The following is a 20,484-nucleotide window of genomic DNA, read 5'->3' as shown; positions in this document are numbered from 1 at the left end:
GCAACTCTCCATCCAATTCATGTAACAATGGATGTAGAAAACCCAGAAGTATCAGTATACGATCAGAATACATGCCTTTCTTAATGTTAAACTACTGAAGCATTCACAACAAAGTGACAGAGTTTGAAGTGTTCACAAAAAGCAGCGAAGCTTGCACAATACTAGGTACAGAAAGCTGATTGAAACCTGAAACAAATAACAGTGACATTCTTGGGGAAAATTTCTGTGTATATCAAAAGGCTAGGCAAATGGGAAATGGAGGTGGTCTATTTGTCACAGTAGACAAGAAACTCAAATCCACCGAGATAGAAATTGAAGCTGCATTTGAGATTCTTCGCGCGAGACTCAGTATCAAGAGTGGGCATGAAATGATAATTGGATCCTTCTGTCACCCACCTGACTCATCTCCTAATAACTGAAAGCTTTAGAGAAAACTTCAGTTTACTTGTACGTAGATTCCCCAATCATACTGTAATCATCGGTGGAGACTTCGATCATCCTACAATTAACTGGGAAAATTATAGTTTTGTTAGTGGTGGGCGTGATAAGACATCCTGTGAAACTTAACTAAATGCCTTCTTTGAAAACTACCTATAACAGGTAGTTAGGAACCCACTCATGATGGAAATGTATCTGATCTAATGGCAACAAATAGACCTCATTCTTTGAGGATGTCCACATTGAAACTGGTAACGGTGACCACGACTCGGTTGTGGCAACAATGATTACCAAAGTACAAAGGACAACTAAAACAATATAATTTTTTTTTTCAGTAAACTACTTAAAAAATCACTGGTGTCATATCTCAATGCGGAATTTGAAACTTTCAGCACACCTCAAGAGCATGTAGAGGAACTCTGGCTCAGGTTCATAATGGGAGGGAACCTCCATGGTATACAGTCACTGTGCATAAATTTCTAAAGAAGCAGAGATTACTGAATAACAGGTGTAAAACAAAGTGTGGGGAGGGGGGCTATAGATAGATAGATGCTGAATGAAATGTGTTTGGCTGTCAAGAGAGCAATGCACAACGCCTTCAATGGCTACCATAGCAGAATATTGTCAACTAACATTTCCAAAATCCAAAGAAATTCTGGTCATATATATAGGTTGTTAGTGGCACCAAAGTTAGTGTCCAGTCACTAACGAATGAGTAAGGAACTGAAATTGAGGGTAACAAATCAAAAGCTGAAATGCTTAACTTTTCAAATATTTCTTTAAAAAGGAGAACCCAGGAGAACTGCCCCAATTTAATCCTAGTACCACTGAAAAGATGAATGAAATAAACATTAGTGTCAGTGGTGTTGAGAAACAGCTGAAATTGTTAAAATTGAACAAAGCTCAGTTCTTGGAAAAAGGCACGTCCCACCCGTCTACAAGAAGGTTAGTAGAAATGATACACAAAACTACCAAGGGACATTGATTTGTTGTAGAATCTTAGAACATATTCTGAGCTCAAACATAATTAGGTATCTTGAACGGAATGAACTTCTAAATGCAACCATCATGGATTTCGAAAATATCTATCATATGAAACCTAACTCGCACTCTTCTCACATAACATACTGAAAGCTTTGGATCATGGCAACCAGGCAGACTTGCAGTGTTTCTTGACTTCCAAAAAGCATTTGACTCAGTACCACACCTACGCTTATTGTCAAAAGTACGATCATATTGGGGATCAAGTGAAAATTGTGACTGGATTAAGAACTTTTTGGTAGGGAGGGCACAGAATTTTATCTTAGATGGAGAGTCATCATCAGATGTAGAAGCAACTTCAGGTGTGTCCCAAGGAAGTGTGTTGGGACCCTTGCTGTTCACGTTGTACATAAATGACCTTGAAGACAATATTAAAAGTAAAAACCAGGCTTTTTGCAGATGATGTAGTTATCTATACTGAAGTATTATCTGAGAGTAAGCTGCTAAATATTCAGTCAGATCTTGATAAGATTTCAATGTGGTTCAGAGCTTGACAACTTGCTTTAAATGTTCAGAAGTGTAACATTGTGCACTCCATAAAATGGAAAAATGTAGTATCCTATGACTATAATATCAATGAGGCATCGTTGGAATCAGCCAACTCTTATAAGTACAAATACCTGCATGTAACACTTTGTAGAGATGTGAAATGGAATGATCACATAGGTTCAGCTGTGGGTAAAGCAGGTAGCAACCTCTGTTTATTGGCAAAATACTGCAGAAGTGGAATCAACCCACAAAAGGGACTTCTTACCGTCTGCCATGCACCTCACAGTGGTTTGCAGAGAATAGATGTAGATGTTGATGTAGATGCAGAAGAGTCAAAGGTCGTGTAAGAGAGGTAGTAGTTGAGAAAAGAAGGAGTTTCGTTATTTCAGCAGCAGAATAACTGACAATGGCTGAAGTAGATATGATACAAAATGCAGAATGGCAACAGCAAGAAAAGAGTTCGCGTAAAAGAGAAATTTGTTAACACTGAATATAAATTTAAATTTTTGGAAGTCTTTGCTGAAGATACTTGTCTGGTATGTAGTCTTGTGCCGAAGTGAAACATGGACAATAAACAGTTCACATAAAAAGAGAATAGAAACATTTGAAATGTGATGCTGTAGAGGAATAATGAAGATTAAACAGATAGATTGGATAACTAATGAGGAGATACTGAATCAAATTTGGGAAAAAATTCAGTTAATTCACTTTGCGCCAAAAATAAATAGGCATGATGACAAACTACCGGGTGTCTCAAGAATCAAATATAAAGATGGGCAGTTTGGTATTTGCAGCTGGAGGATTTCTCGAGAGCAAAAGGAAGGAAATCTGAATGTTGTCTGTGCGATCATCAGAGCAGACAGGAAATTTTATTGTATATTCTAATTGCTACTAATGCAGAGTGAATGACTTAATGTTGCATAAGATACGAGGGTACCAGATGCAATCAATGCTACTATCTACCTATCATTTGCCTAAATTAGACTGAGAACTACTAAATGTGAGTTGTGTGGTCTAGTTGACCATTTGTTCACAGTGTCATCATCATCATAATTAGTAGTAGTAGTAGTAGTAGTAGTAGTAGTACTAATGGTGGCACAGGTGGTGGTACTTTTACTCATCCTTAGATCACTTTGGGATTATAGTTGAAGAGGGGCTGGGGGGGGGGGGGGGGGAACAACTTTATTCATATACGCAGGCATGGCCTTATAGTAGCAACCATCCCAGCACTTGCCTGAAATAATTTAGGAACAGCACAGAAAACCTAAATCATGATGGCCAGACGGGGATTTGAGCCTGATCCTCCCAAATTCAATAAGTCTGTTAAAAAAGAAAGAAGACTAGAATTTAATGGTGGTGATGAAGTCACCTGAAATAGAGAACAAGCCTGGATTAGACAATAATGTAGGAGAAAATTGTCTGCAGCCTCATAAAATGATTTAGGTACGCCACATAAAACGTGACAGACAGAGATTTTAACCCCATTTATCCACATGCAAGCCCACTGAGTTTCCACTTCACTTTCACTACCCACTTATGAATATAACTGCAGGTATGGCTCTGAGTGCACCATCTAAGCAAACCTGCAGGGTAACACTGGCCACTAATTTTTGGAAAATGTGTGTCACCAAATTCAAATCTGACTATAAATAGTATTAAGTGAGTAACTTTTCCTCTTGTTTTGTTTATCACATAAAGCTATCCACATTTTCACCACAGACATGGGATGCAAGAGTTAAAATACATGTGATGCCTGCTGGAAAGATTTCTCTTGAATGTGGAAAGCCATCTTATTTCAAAGAACTTTAGTGTTTCTATTTTATTAATGAAATGCTGCAAATTAGATACGGAAAAGTACATGAAAATAAAATGAAATTTTTGGAGGACAGACACCAAACTACTTACTTTATTTAAAAGAAGAAAAAATAAATCTAAAAAGACGGAAATGAATGCTGTTGATATGACACTTGTATGGAAGTGGATAGTGAAAGTGAAAATGAAGTGAATATTGTGTGTTAAGGTAAAGTCTAAATTACGTGGCAAACAACTGAGCGAATGACTAGAACTTATAGTTGGATACTGTTTACATACTTCACAGTCTAATTAAAACTTATGGAACACGGGGAGTGCCAATGATATAATCTGAAGGTATCATGTCTCATTCAACGTTACACCATTTCCTTAACATAAATGGCAGTTGGAGCATATACTATAATTTCCCGTCTCAACAGTACTTATAATTCATAGCTCTTTTCCTAATGGAAAATTTTCAGTATAATGTAAGTTTACGTTCAGAAGAGTGTTCTTTTTTTCTTTTAACATAGATAGTGTCTACTGAGGTGTTTTTAACACCCCGTCCATACCAACACCATTTGGAATGGAGCACAAAGTAGTTGATTGCAACATTCTCTGACAACAAGCACCTGAAGCACCTCAACTGATACACATTACATTTTATATAGAAAAGAATTACAAATTTCTATAAGAATTACACATCACATCCACTAGACACTAATGACTCACAGGTTTCTCTTTACATTTTAAGATTCCACAGATACTGCAGGCATATAATGTATATAGGAATGACAGGTACAGAAAACTTAAAAACCAGTATTTATTTATCCAGCAAATTTCTTGCTTAATCTAAATTTGACATGTAAACATACTTTTAATACTTCCTTAAGTTTATCCTACATTTCCTGAAAGACTGTATCAACTTATTGTCTTGCACAGGTCTAATGCTAAATCATTTAAAAGGAGAACATACCTTCCGGATTTTAAACCTGTGTATATCCTTACTCTTCCACATAACTTTAACAGACATCTCATAATTTTCAAGTTCATCAGGTATTTCAAGGCTCACATTATTAACATTGTCAGTGTTCTCCTCATCCTGTAATTCATACAAGAAAAATTGAATAAAACTGTATACATGTTACATTATGATCAAAATTTAGTTATAAACAAAATTAAGAAAACAGAGTCAAATTATAGACTGACAGTCCAAAAGTGACTCAACCAATAACAAACTACAACGATCTGTTCTCAAAGGAGTTCACTCAAAACAATCACTTTCAGAAAGGAAGACTAGTATGATAAGCTGAAACACCAATACGAATAAAACTCATCTTGTTATTATAAATGCAAATTTGGAAAACTTCAGATTGTACAGTTACAACATATGTCACCCACACCTGGCGACAGGACCAGGAATTGTAAAGACATTTGCAGTAGATACACAGTCAATGTGAGTCTGTGGTTTCAACATGTAAGAAATAGTATATATTTATATAAACTTAAAAGAGTTTAAATTGAAATGTGTGATGTCACCAAATCATCAATGCTTATTTCATTTCAATCATTGACATCTGAAAATTGATGGTTACTATTAATCTATCCCAAAAGTTTGTAACACTGATGTTACATGATGAATTTATAGAATAATGCAAATAGCAACATATGTACATCTAATATCATATTTATTAATGATACAGCAATAATTAAATTACATATTCCACAGATTTTTGTCTATAGGCTGTACAAAAAGTAAAAAAATAAAAATTTAGAGAGATGGCTATTGTGTTGTTGACAGAGTGCATATCCTACTTTAGATAGCAGTCTTTCAGAAGCTGACAAAATGGTGGTACAGCTCAAACATCTAAATGCAGTTTTTTGTAGCTTCAGATAAGTAGTAATGATGATGTTAGTCCATACTTCTAGCTGATCTTGTTTCAGATATAGAAGGTGATCTTTCTAATAATTACTGAATAGATACGGTAGGTCTGTTCCTGTTACTGTTTGCAAATCATTCTTTTCTTGTGCTATTTTATAAAGTTAACTCTATGTTGTTTTTCTATTATGTTCAAATGGCTCTGAGCACTATGCAACTTCTGAGATCATCAGTCGCCTAGAACTTAGAACTACTTAAACCTAACTAACCTAAGCACATAACACACATCCATGCCCGAGGCAGGATTCGAACCTGCGACTGTAGCGGTCACTCGGCTCCAGACTGTAGTACCTAGAACCGCACGGCCACTCCGGCCGGCTTTCTATTATGTATCAACGTGTTACCCACTGTCACTGAGAGTCATTTCAACAGCTGCGAGCAATTCATGGTTAGTATGATTGTCTTTGAACATCCTAAAGCACCTCGAAAGTGTAGGTTCTTGGATCTAGGCTCGAGCTATTGATATTGCTAGTACATTAATATATTCAGTTGTTAGATGTGCTTTTTGGTTTCTGTTATGATGTTACTCTTCATATTCTCTCAGTCTGTATTGATTGTATGTCAGATGATATGATATTCATTACTTATTGGAATTGCTTCAATACTTAAACATACATTTCTATGCATATTTCGGGAGTAGCTACTTCTGTAGCTCACAGAATATCACAAATACAGATCTACAATATCTGCAGCTGTTAGCATGGCTGGTGTATAGGTACATAAGGGAAAGCCCCAACAAGCTACGACAAAAATTTAAAACCAATGATAATAATCATTAGCGCGGCCTCTGTAAGCACCAGAAAAGATGTAATTTGCTATACTGGAAAGCGAATCACAAATGATAAAAATTCCATTCAATTTTTTTTTGGTAAGTATTGCACAGACTGTCTTTAGTTCTCGTGGCGAGAAGACATATTTCTTGTGATACAGTGTGTTGTCTGAATAATAATCCTATGAAAATATGAAGTCTGAGAGTTCGTTTTTGTGCAAAATCACAAAGTTTTCTTTTCTTCCACACACTATCCCAATGTCATGTCAATATAGCTGCCTGCATCAGAAGAGGAAGTCCGATTAAAAATTAATATTGTACACACAGTCAAGAATGAAAAATACTTTTGGCAGAGGAGACTAATATAACGAAGGATACCAGATTCGACATAAGTTCACGACACCACTGGCTCACAATTCACCAGATTTGTGAATTAAAAGTGAAAGACAATTTATTCGCTGCAAAATTCATAAAAATCAAATATGTCAATTGTATAATTAATTTGTTTAATTATATATTTTCATATACATAATTTGCACACTGGTGCAATAAGATGGCAGTAAATGATATTATTCATCACTGGAATTAATTTCATGTTCCATGGATCATTTGCATGATTAATCACAATGATATACGGGGAGAGGGGAGGTGGGGCCAAAAAGTGCCTAGCCTAACAAATAAAGACTGACAGAAATTTCATAATGCCTATTTATTTTTCAATATAATATCTGTGTACACTAATCCACTGGCAGGCATTCTCAAATAACTTCTGCAAACCATTCAAGCAAAAGGTCTTCGATTTTGAGTCCAACCTTGCATTCACAGCATCAATCACTGCATCATCATTGCCAAATCGTCGTCCTTTGAGGTCTTTTTTTAGATTTTGGAAAAGAAAAAAGTCTGAGGGAACCAAATCTGGAGAATATGGCAGATGACATGACAATTCGAACTTGTAGTCATGCAGAGTTTCTCGCATTGCGAGGGCTTTGTGTGCCGATGCGTTGTCATGATGCAAAAGACCTCTGCGCACACGTTTTCCAAGCTGTTTTTTCTTTATCTCTTCTCTCAAATGGTGAAGGAGGGTGCATGATGCATTGATAGTTACATGCTTTTGCATGCCAGAGACCAATGCCATCATCTTAATGGCTGATTTTTGCAACCGGAATTTTTTTTAGGGTACGAGATTAAGGATGTTTCCATTGTTGTGACTGTTATTTTTGTCTCAGGATCAAAGTGGCGAACCTACGTTTCATCCATTGTCACGTACCTTGCAAGAAAGCTGTCTTCATCTGCTTCAAATTGGCAGACGATTTCTTCACAACACTACACAAGCTCCCGTCTCTGAACTGCATTCAAGCCTTTCGGGACCCACCAAGATGAAACTCTCCGCATTCCCAAAATATCCACAACAATGTCATGAACACACCAATGGGAAATTCCAAATTGACGATCCTACAAAATAGTATCATGAATTGGAGTCACTGTTTCATCTGTGGCAATGGTGAAAGGTCTTCTGCTCCTTGGTGCATCTTGGACACTCATTCTTCCACATTTAAAGTAGAATACACAGTTTTGCATTGCGGCATAAGACAGAGCACTGTCCTTAAGTGTATTCTGCATGTCCTCCGCAATTTTCTCGGGCATCATTCCCTTCAAATGAAGATACTGAATCACAGCACAGTTCTTGATTCTCTCAATATTCACCATTTTGCTTACACATGGCAATAGTGCCAGTAAATCATTATATTTCTGCAGAGAAATAAGTCTAGGGACATCTGAGAGTTGGTTCATATCTGCTGGAAATGTAAGTCCATGTCTGTGTAACCTAACAAAGTCGGCCTGTTTGTTGTCACCATCAAAAGATGTTTTGAAGTGCAGAATTCCCATGTTTTCCTGTTTCACTTGTAAATGCACACACTTTGATTTAAAAAATGGCTGTTTCTCCATATCCATTTTCCTCTGAACAAGGGGAGGCCTTTCAGAGTCTTTTGTGGCATACAGTGAATTAAAACTGTTGAAATCTTGAAGTTCCATATTATGAATGAGGTACTTGCTGGAAGTGTGTCTTACCAATTGTTGCCAGTCCCACGGTGTTAAAATGCTCATATTATTCAATTTCTTCTGTTTCCTCTCTATCAATGCATGAACACTGTCATCCTCAATATGGATATGGCCTTTTAGTAGAAACTTCTCAGTTATGGTCTTAATTTGTGGATACTTATGCAGTAGCCAGGAAAAAAAAACCACACACACACACACATTATAATATTCACATTCTTATTTTGTCCATAGCAGCTGTCTGTTCAAAGTGTGATTTCTTCCACGTCACTGTCAGGTATGACTATATGCCCGCTTCAAAATTGCTAATGCAATTTTGTTTCCGCCTCGCCCTCCTTTTGACTCATCCGACATCACACAGTGAACTGAGGAATCTGATGCAACATACAAGGTAAAATTTAAGGCCCAAAGTTTCCTGTTATAGAAACTAACACTATTTGATATGAGTGGTGATGGCAAACATTTCTGAAGGTCTCCGGTTAATACTGTGTGTGTTGGTGTTCCTCTTGTCTTGTTAGTGTAATTACTTTTTAGAAGATACCTGTTTTTTTATTCATTCAGATGAGCAGTATGCTCAACTTCAACAGATTCTTTTTCTTCTGGAGTCAGATTACTTTTCAGCTTTGCCTGAAACGTATCACATGTATCACAGGTGTGGTTTTCATGACAAATTGAACTGTTTATTAAATATGTCTGTGTAAAGCCATTTTTTACCCCTTGTCTCTGGATCAATATTGTTTTGAAAACAGTCATCTATGTATAGGTCATACATTTTTTGTATGTTCAATTCTGGTCCTAAATATTTGCTGACACTCTGTTCTCTACTGTAGTGACTAATAATGTGGGAAAGACGAAATGTGTCTTTTGATACGTTCAACGGTTTCATCAGGTGTTTTTCTGCTTGGAATACGCCTACCCCTTTATCTTTTCTTGCTACTCCACTTGGCTCCATATTTTTTAAAATGTTTACTACAACTGTATTTGAGGTAAAAAATGTGTTCAAAAACATAATCTTGCACACCTTAACTCGTCCACCATTTACAGTAAAATAGTAGCTGGAGTGTTTTCTTTACACTTACTCGAGGTTAAGTTTCTTTTTTTTTGAACAAGTTGTACTACGTTGCTCAACACACGCACCAACAAATTGAGTTTTCATGTATGTAGACATTTCCTCATGCCAGTACGAATGAAAAATCTCCTGCCTTTCATTTTCAGGTAGTTTTTCTGAGCATTTCATTCTACACATGCACGGAGGCTGCAGTACATTAGCAGGAACAGTCCTACCTTTTTTATTAACATATTCCTTCCCACCAGCTACTTTGCATTTACGGATGTCACATTTCCATTTGTCAGTATGAGCTACACCCTTTTTACCATGCTGTGGAATATTAGTTTTATTGTTTACTTTCCTTCCCACACATTCACTCATTTCTAAAACTGCACAACTTTTTACAGCACTTTCACTATCACTGCTTAAGTATAAATCTTCCTCTAGTATATTTGGTATTTGTTGTTCATTTGGGACAGTATGATCATTACTGTTGTTTTTTAACCTATTCTCTAATTGATTCTGTGTACTGTTATTGTCATCTGAATCAGAACTTGTCCCACTTGAAGGTTCTTAGTTTCTGTCACAATTGGAGTCATCCTGTTCATCATTATTCGAATGCTCCCCTATATCTTATTTGCTGCCAATAGTATGATAGCTAGTTGGATTAGTATTTGATTCTGAAACAAAACAGACCACATAATGGTTCCTCATCTGGTAAAATAGAAATGCCTCATAAGTTAGGTTACGTTTACAACCACATTATTCATTAATATAACGACTGTAGAAAACATTACAGCTTACCTATTGAGGCAGCACTATTACTGCCACTAAGCAATGTCATAATTTTGTACAGTCTGAGAGAGTTTGGATTCATAATTAATAACTTGTACAAAGTAAACACTGGAGATAACGCTATCAATTCCCGTGTAAAACTGACTGGACTGACCTTAGTTCACACTAGCGCCACCAGTGTAGTGAAGTATACAGCACTATGTCCAGATGGTGTTGTATACCTCTGAGGCACAGTAGACTTGGTGTTATTTCCTGGCACCGTAACTCTGCCAATGTTCAATGTAGGACACAGTGTGGTATATCTCTGAGTAGAGGACAAGGAACTCATATGATTGTGCCAATAATCTCAAAAAAATGGTTCAAATGGCTCTGAGCACTATGGGACTTAACATCTGTGGTCATCAGTCCCCTAGAACTTAGAACTACTTAAACCTAACTAACCTAAGGACATCACACACATCCATGCCCGAGGCAGGATTCGAACCTGCAACCGTAGCGGTCACGCGGTTCCAGACTGAAGCGCCTAGAACCGCATGGCCACACCAGCCGGCCCAATAATCTCATTTTGACCAAAAATGAACATAGTGTCCTATACCTCCAACCCACAGAATTATACAAATTTCATGTGGGGATAAATATACTGTGTAGGAGCTGTCCAAATTCTCAATACCTTACACAAATTTCTACAAGATGAATGTGAGAGAACAACATCTATTAATCTTACAGCAGCACATTTTCGGGCAACGAAGACTTTCTTTCTTGAACAGAAGTTACTCCATAACCTTAATCCATATGGCATTATTCGATGAAAATGCAAAACATGTCAACCTGCTGATTTGTTTCTCTCCAAGATCTGAAGTGATTCTAAGTGCAAATGTGGTTGAACAAAGTTGTTTTAGAAGCTCCCAAGTGCGCTTTTCCCAGTTTAAATTCTTATCAATGTGAATACCTAAGAACTTTCAAGGTTCCACCCTATTTATTATTTCCTTGTCATGTATTGTTCTTATTATTGATGTAGTACCCCGAAGAAGTGCAGAATGGAATATGTTGTTTCTTTTTAAAATTGAGAGCAAGACCATTCACATAAAACCAGTCAATCATACTTTCAGCAAAACTTTTTTCAAACAACTTACGAAAATTGAGCCAGGTAATATTTGCAGCGACTGCTGATATTTCAGCAGGAGTACACCCCGCCATTTTCAAGGCACAAACTGCAACGGACAGGCGATGTACAAGCAAATTTAAAACCTCAGTTCTTGGAGTAATTCAAGAAAGATAAAACACACACACACACACACACACACACACACACACACACACACACACACACTCAACACTAGTGCCACCAAAGGTGACCAAAGTCAGAGGTATCGATAGTGAAAGACTACAAACTAGCATGTGAGATAACATTGACTCTGTCCCTCTGTTTTTTGACAATGGAGAGAGCACAATTCCAAGCAGAGTTTAAACAAAAACCGCCATCCCTGTTTACAAGGTTGCTCACTAATTTAATCTCAACAGCTCCCTTAATAACACTGTCCCAATAGCTGGAGGTGCATGTAAGTATCTAGGTATTGTTATATAACACAGGGTGACCAATATCCAAACAATGTTCGGCAATAGCAGATCTACTTGGCTGCTGTAATTGTGCATGCCTTTTATGCTCAGTACATCTGTCTTCCATGGCCATGATAGTCTGACCAACGTATGCCATGCCACAGCTACAAGGAATGCTGCCTTACACAAACCAAGATTCTGGTACCGAGCGCCACAGGTTTTGAATCCGCGCCAGATGGCATGGACCTCAATTACCACTAATGGTCTCTCCCGCTGTGGCGCCCTAAGCCGTGGCTGGCCCACATACAATGTGAGGGTGCCACGGTGGAGCACATGGTCCCAGCAGCCAATAGCAACATACTCTATCAGGTATTTAAGCGCCTGCCTCTCACTCAGCAGGCAGCCTGATATTTGCGTTAGTCTATAGACATCTCACCTACAGACAGCGTGTCTACTTGGTTTCCGTGTACGAGTGGACGTTGTGGATTCGTGAGGTTTTGCTTGTGACCCCGTTGCTATTTGCGTGTTGTTCGTTAGGTCTTGCTCGGTCGTCCGTCATTGCTCGTGTCCATCCTTCCCCGTTCATTTTGTTTATTCGCGGGCGGCTCCCATTTGGTCCCACCACGCTTTCGTTCTCGGCAGCCCCGCGACCGTTCTGGTCGTGGTTTCAACATTTTGGCGACGAGGTAAATGGTGGTTGTTGTTAGCATGGAGGCGAAGTTGGTCGGTCTTCTGGAGCAAAAGCAGCTCATGCAGCAGCAGCACCAGCAGCTCCAGTTAGACATCTTAAAACAGCCGCTGTGGTTGCTAACGGACAAAGTCGATGCCCAGGACTCATTACCACAACGGCTTCCGTGTCCGATGCTTTCCCACGTCCGCCGTTGTTCCCACCATTAAATGACACTAAAGACTGGGAAACATAATTACATTGGTTGAAACAACATTTCACGACTTTTCAAGTCACAGATGACTCCTTGCAGCGGTTGTTTTTGTTTTGTGCCTCCCCAGACACGTTTTTTCTTCTTCACAAGTTGGCACCGTTGTCCGATCCTGTGGCTCTCTCTTTCCAGGAGATATGCATTTTGCTGGCGAACTGTTATTCCCAACACTACCATGTGGTCACCTCTCAGCTGGAGTTCCAACAATATCATAAACAGCCTGGTCAATCATATCGTTCCTGGTCACGGACATGCAGGGTCTCAGCCGTAAATGCAATTTTACATACACCAATCAGCAGTGTAAGGCTTTGTATGCAGGCTCCCTGATCCGGGATGTGGTGGTCCAGCTGGCTCCTGATCCTGAGGTCCACTCTGTGGCGCTAAAACTCAATAAACCCTCCTTCGAAGAGATTCTCTGGATTGCACACTCCTTTGAAATTGCTCAGGCGGCTAATGATCATCTTATGGCGCAGCCGCAAGTGACGGAGATTGATGTGTCTCGGCGTGTTCCGCCCTCGTGATATCGACATGGCCCTGCCGATAGATGGCAGCACCATCGGGATCCCTCTTTGTCCGACGTCTCTATGGCATCAGAGCCTCCTTCGCCCTTCGTCGCCGGCCGTGTGGCCCACTGCAATCTTGCCCACAGTGCTTTACCACACATTCTCGAGCTGATTGTCCCCACCGCTGGAAAACGTGCACGCTGTTGGTTTGTCATAGTCACTCGACTCGCTCCAGTCCTGCCCCTCAAGATACCGTCCATGCTCTACAATCGGTAGTCCCACAGGATGACCCATCAGTGCGGAAGGTTTTCCTCATGCTCCGCCTTTTCGCTTAGGATATCAGTTTTCAGGTCGACACTCGGGCCACCACCTCTCTGATTAAAATGGCGACATACACCTGCCTGGGCTCTCCTGAGTTATCACCTCCCTCTCGGCATTTGGTTGCCTACGGAGACGGTTCCATTCCCCTTTGAGGGCAGTTCGTCGTCCAGGCAACGTGCAAATGTGTTCCCCAACTCCTTACCCAATTCATCATCAACCATCCGCCAGCTTTGAATATTTTTGGCCTGGATGCATTTCAGCTGTTTGGCATTTCAATTTCCAATGAAGTTAAGGTCGTTTCCACAGCTGTTCCTTTTCAGGACTTGGATGATCTGTGCTCTGCTTTTGTGTCATTGTTTGCCACAGATCTTGGATGTGCTTCTGATTTTCAGGCACACATCACACATCGGCCGGATGCACAGCCACACTTTTTCTGGGCCCAACTCCTTCCAGTGGCCATACGGTCGGCAGTCAAGCAGGAAATTGATCGGATCCAGGCCGCTGGCGTTCTGGAGCCTGTGACATACAGTACCCGGGTGACGCCGTTGGTGGTCATACGGAAACCCAATGGGTCCCCTTTGCCTGTGTGGGGACTTCGGCACTACTGTCAATGCTCAGTCTCTAGTATACACTTACCCCATTCCCCAACAGGAAGACCTATCTAAACTTGCCAGGGGAGAGTACTTTTCCAAGATCAACCTGACTGAAGCATACCACCAGTTACCCTTGGATGGAGATTCCCAGAACATCTAGGTTATAAATACATCTTTCGGATTGTACAAGTACAAGCGCCTTTCATTTGGTGTCTCTTTGGCGCCGGCCATTTTCCAGTGGTTCCTGGAGTAGCTTACGCGGCCTATCCCTGCCTGCGTGAATTATCTGGATGACGTCTTGGTCACTGGGCGTTCCCGCCGGAACATCTGCAAAACCTCAGCACCTTATTTCACGCTCTGCAATCTGCAGGTTTACGCTGTCAGCTGGACAAGTGTTGCTCTTTTTCAACCAGAAGTGGAATATTTAGGCCACTGGCTTAGCAAAGATGGTATTCGCCCTTCGGGTCATAATGTCGAGGCCATTGAGGCCCTTCCTCGTCCCAAGGACTTATCTGAACTCCAGGTTTTTTTTGGCAAGGTTACTTATTACCTAAAGTTCTCACCCCAGGCTGCCTCCATTGCCCAACCCCTCAATCACTTGCACCGCAAAGGGGTGCCTTTTGATTGGACTCCTGCCTGTGACCAGGCTTTTCTCCATTTAATGGCAATGCTGAAGTCCGCCCCTTGCCTTACTCCTTTCTCACTGGACCGTCCCTTGGTTGTGGCGGCTAATGCGTCAGCAAATGGCATTGGGGCCGTCCTCGCACATCGGAATGCCGATGGCTCCGAACAGCCCATCACTTATGTGTCGAAAACATTGACCCCCAGCGCAACGGAACTACTCCCAGATTGAAAAAGAGGCCCTGGTGATCATGTTCGCCATCCAAAAATTTCACACCTATCTCTTCGCGGCAAAGTTCACCCTCCTGATGGACCATAAACCCTTAGTTACGCTTTTCAGACCCCACTCTCACGTCCCAGAGCGGACGGCCTAACGTCTACAGTTCTGGGCGTTATTTTTATGAAATTATGCTTACACCATCCGTTATAGGCCCACTACCCATCATGCTAACACGGGTGCATTGTCACGTCTCCCTGCAGGCCCCAATCCTGCATTTGACCCACAGGAGGTCCTCTGCTTTCACATTGATTCTGCCCGCCGGGATACGCTGGACTGCCTGCCTCTTAGGGTTGCTCACATTGCTGTGGCCACCCGCCGTGACCCTATCTTGCGGCAGGTTCTCTGCTATGTGCTCCACAGGTGGCCCTCCTACATTACTTGTTGGATGCGAACCGATTTCAGCCCCTGGTGCCACCTGTCCCACAGGCTCTCCATGGTCGATGATGTCCTCCTGTTGGCCACGGAGTCAGATGCCCATCGGGTGTCATCCCTCCAGATTTGCAGATTCAAGTGCTCAGCTTATTACACCTTAGGCACTGGGGTATGTCCTGCATGAAAGTTTTGGCTTGCCAGCACATGTATTGGCCCGACATCGATGATGATATTGACTGCCTGGTCTGCGGGTGCACTGTGTGTGCGCGTCACCAGGCAAGCCCCCTCAGTCATTCGCACCCTGGCCTGTGCCTCGCCGGCTTTGGGATCGCATCCATCTCGATTTTGCAGGCCCATTTTTGGAGTCCATGTGGTTACTTATTGTTGATGCCTACTCCAAATACCCATATGTCGTCTGCATGGCGTCCACCACCACGGAGGCCAAACTCACGGCCCTGGCCCAGGTTCTTGCCACAGATGGCCTGCCTCACACTTGGCCATCAATAATGGCCCCCAATTCACAGCATCCTCCTTCCACATCTGACAGGCCAACGATATCAAACATATCCATAGCCCACCTTTCCACCCTTACTCAAATGGCGTGGCGGAGAGGCTTGTCTGCACATTTAACCAACAGTTGACGAAGGCGGCCAACACCTCTCCAACCATGTCAGACCTCACCCTGTTTTTGAGCACCTATCGCACCACGCCGATTGATGGCCACAGTCCGGCAGAGCTCCTCCATGGGCGACAGCTACGGACCCTGCCCGCACTCCTGGCCCTCTCAGCATTACGCCCCCAGCGCGGCCATGGGGGCCCGTGTGCATTGGAGCAAGACGGGTTGGACGCCTGCCATGGTCATCACGGCCCTTGGGCGGCATGTGACGTCAGTGCAAACGTCGAAAGGGTTGGAGCGCCGCCATCATAACCAGCCCTCGTGTGCACCCGTTGGACTCCCACCGCCACCGCCTCCTCCTCCTTGAGTCACTGCCATTGCCCCCGGTTGCTGCCTCCCCACGGGCCTGCTGCCAGCCCTCCCCGCACCCAAGTGGATCGGCAGCTCCCTCCGCTGCCCTGGCCTCTGGGTCAGCCATCATGAACACCTCGGATGTCACTTCCTCCCGGCCACCAGCGGTTGACGAGCCTGGGTCTGTTCCCATCTGCCGACCGCCTCGACACCGTCCGGGGCATATCCACCCCTAAGCACAAGTTTCAGGGGGGAGGGATCTGGTACCGAGCACCGCGTGTTTCGAATCCGCGCCAGACAGCATGGACCTCGATTACCACTAAAGGTCTCTCCAGCCATCACACCATAAGACGTGGCTGCGCGCGCTCTCCTGGGTCACATATAATGTGAGGGCACCACGGTGGAGCACGTGGTCCCAATAGCAACACACTCTATCAGGTATTTAAGCGCCTGCCTCTCGCTCAGCAGGCAGTCTGATATTCGCGTTAGTCTACTGACATCTCCCCTACAGACAGCACGTTTACTTGGTTTCCATGTACGAGTGGACATTGTGGATTCGTGAGGTTTTTGTTGTGACCCCATTTATATTTGCTTGTTGTTTTTCGTTAGGTCTTGTTCGGTCATCCGTCGACGTTTGTGTCCGTCCTTCCCTGTTCATTTTGTTTGTTCACGGACCGCTCCCGTTTGGTCCCACCGCGCATTTGTTCTCAGCAACCCCGCGACCGGAACGGTCACGGTTACAACAAAGATCATCCTTAATAGAACCCAAATGCACTCTAATTTTAGATGGAGGTTGGAAAACACACATCACATTGTATTTCTGTAAAATACGACTGATCTTGTTGGATGTGCTTCCTGAGTAAGGCAAAAAGGCAGTAGACTTAGGTGTCGGCTCAGTATTATCATCAGTCACCCGATGCACAGTTGGTTAGTAGCACAATGCATGTTAAATCTGTCTTTCACTATAACCATTCTGATGAAATGTAGCTTCAAGATGGACCAGCTCAGCTGACGAACTCTCATTGTCGGAAATGACATGTGCCCTGTGTCCAAGGTACAAAATACCCCTTCACGCTGAGCCAGATGGTGACAACTATCAGCCTGCAAATACAAGTCAGTATGAATACATTTCCCTCCCAGGGGAGACGGCCTTACCATAGGTACCTCCAGTGCTGGGCATGCCTCGATGAAGTCGAGAGCTATGCTGGCAATAATGTAGCTACTGGCAGGGTCACCCAAGCCTGACAGGTCTTGACTGAGGAGCCAGACAAAGTGTGTCCCTCAACATAGGGAAGGGTGGCTCTGTAGGCGCAGGGAACCCAGCCTCCCTAGGGGAGTAGACCCTACAGAAATCCAGGTCCTCCAAGATGGGGGTTGGGTGTGGGGCCTATAACCCCACACTGTAAAAATGACATATTACAAAACCTCAACAACAGCCTTGGATGATGGATGAGACACAAAAATTACAGCCTCGGCAGAGAAAAAGGACAAATGATTTGGCTATAGTAACATGGAATGCACGAACAATGTTGAAACCTGGAAAAATGAAAGAAATTGCTGATGAGATCATAAAGTTCAAGTACAACATTGTAGCGCTACAAGAAATAAGATGGTAAGGACAAGGACTTATAGATATGCCCCAGTATTCTCTGCTGTATAGTGGACCAGACAGAAGAACAGGACAAGCTGTAAAGGGATTCACAGTAATAAAAGGAGGTTCGTAAAAGTGTTTTGGAATTTTAAACCATAAATGAAGGACTTAGCAGACAGAGTGAAAGGTAAATACAGAGATATGACGATAACAACAGCATATGCACCAACAGAGGAAGCAGAAGAAGAAACAAAGGAAAAGTTTTATGACGATCTAGAAAGGTCATGCATTAAAGTATAAAAGTATGATCTGTTCTTAGTTATGGGAGATTTTAATGTACAGGTTGGGCGAAGTGAATATGGAAGAGTATCTGGGAGATACACATTACATGAAGAAAGTAACGAGAATGGAGAAATGTTATGTCAGTTTGCTGCTAGAAATAATCTAATCATCATGAGCATATGTTTCACACATAAAAGAATACATCTTGGAATATGTAAATCAAATGTAAGTGGAATAGTCAATCAAATAGGTCATGTGTTAGTAAAGTCACGACATGCCACGTAAATTATTGATGTGAGGAGCTGCAAGGGCCCTAACTGTGACTCAGACCACTATGCTGTAAAAGCTGTAGTGAGACAGAGACTATTTGTAACACCTAAACCAGGAATGGAGAAAAATACAAACTGGGACCAAGAAGTTGTGAAAGAATCTCCCCTGCTTACTTTGGTTGAATTATGAGGGTTGAATGAAAATTAATGGCTCCACCTTTGTTACTTGGGTTTGGATGGGAATACTTTAATGAATCACATGCAGAAATAATCCTCAGAATGTGATATTTAATTACCAATATTCACTTTTCCACATAATCACCAGCCAATTTGATACATTTCGGCCAACAATGAACAAGTTTTGTGAAGTCGTCATGGAAGAAGTTGACACACTGTTTCCACAACCACAGTCTCACAGTTCTCTCAATGTCTTCATCAGAAGCATAATGACGTCCCCGCAGATCATCTTTCATTATCAGGAACAGATGAAAGTCAGACATGCTAAATCTGGACTGTATGGAGTATTCCGTACAGTGGTGAGATTGTCTCTGAAGTTCTGCTTTGGTGGCACGTGGAGTGAGTGGGTTGGCATTGTCATGCTGCAGGAAAATATGTGACCCACACATTCTTATGAAATTACAATTGTGCTTGCAATTTCTCTCTGAGTGATACGACGATCGTCCTGAATCAATCTGTCAACATTTTGCTTGTGAAACTTCATAGTTACTGTCAGAGAACATCCAACTCTTTGTTTGTCATGCAGGTCACATGTTCCCACCTCAACATCTTTAAACTTACTCATCCAATGACACACAGTACTCACATCAACACAATCACCATATTCTGCTTTCATTCTCTGATGAATCTCCTTTGGGGTGACACCTTCTGCTGTCAAGAATTCACTGACTGCACATTGCTTAAATCACATTGACCAACCGTCTGCGCAGAGTTCCATACTTTACATTATAACAACACAACTGTTCAATGCTAAGGCTTCCTGCCAACTGGAGCTGCAGAGAAGAGGCTATGGAACAAGCCGTGACCCGCCACATACCGATGCTGCCAACTGCTGAAGAGTTACGAAGGTGGAAGCATTACTTTTCAGTCAACCCTCGTACTATATACAACTTTATGCATTCTTTTGGTTAACCACTGATCTAGTATACCATGAAATTCATAAAACTTCAGTTTATCTAGGAGAATATTCTGATACCGTTGAATGCCTTACATAGGTCACAGAAAAATCCCAACCAGTGCTATTTTGTTATTTAATGCTTGTAAAATTTGATGACTGAACAGTTTCAGTTACACAGCTCTTCTGAAATCCAAACTGATTTACTGAGGATATTACTGTTGCTTCCAGAATACATCACCTTCTCAAAACTTTTGGAAAATACCATCTGTAGTGAAAAGGGTAAATAATTATTTATGCCTTTCCTAACACCTTTCTTGTAGAGGAATTTAGCAATGGCATATTTCAGTCTCTCTGCAAAAATATCCTGAGTTGCTGATGCATTACATATTTGAGACTATAAGCACTATAGTAGCCTAACCCACAGCATACTGGTTTGTGGGAATGGTAACTGGGAGATATTGACGTTCGCAGAATTTGTGTGTAAGGTAGTGATTGTGGCTTATAGAAATGATTGTGGTATCCACAATGTGGTATGGTGTCCAGTAATCGGCTATACATGGAGTTAACTGCAATAGTGATTTTAGACCATTTTTTGTGTGGCTTAGGCCACTATTGTTTTGGCACACTTGGCCGTAATACATGAAATACGTGGGATAGGCCGTTATTGCTTTACACACTGTAGTCAAA

General features: G+C 41.8%; 1 protein-coding gene across 2 annotated transcripts in view; it reads right to left on the bottom strand.

Moving 5' to 3' along the window:
• LOC126418970 (uncharacterized protein CG4449) overlaps positions 1–20,484 on the bottom strand; it is a 156,330-nt gene that overhangs the window by 44,030 nt on the left and 91,816 nt on the right. For both annotated transcript variants that reach the window (XM_050086018.1, XM_050086017.1), the window contains exon 5: positions 4,736–4,861. In XM_050086018.1, the coding sequence (XP_049941975.1) occupies positions 4,736–4,861 (126 nt within the window). The remainder of the gene's footprint in view (positions 1–4,735; positions 4,862–20,484) is intronic.

Source organism: Schistocerca serialis, chromosome 9 (assembly GCF_023864345.2).
Source record: "Schistocerca serialis cubense isolate TAMUIC-IGC-003099 chromosome 9, iqSchSeri2.2, whole genome shotgun sequence".
Lineage (NCBI taxonomy): Eukaryota > Metazoa > Arthropoda > Insecta > Orthoptera > Acrididae > Schistocerca > Schistocerca serialis.
Note: the sequence above shows the minus strand (reverse complement) of the source record. Positions and strands in the feature narration are given on the sequence as shown.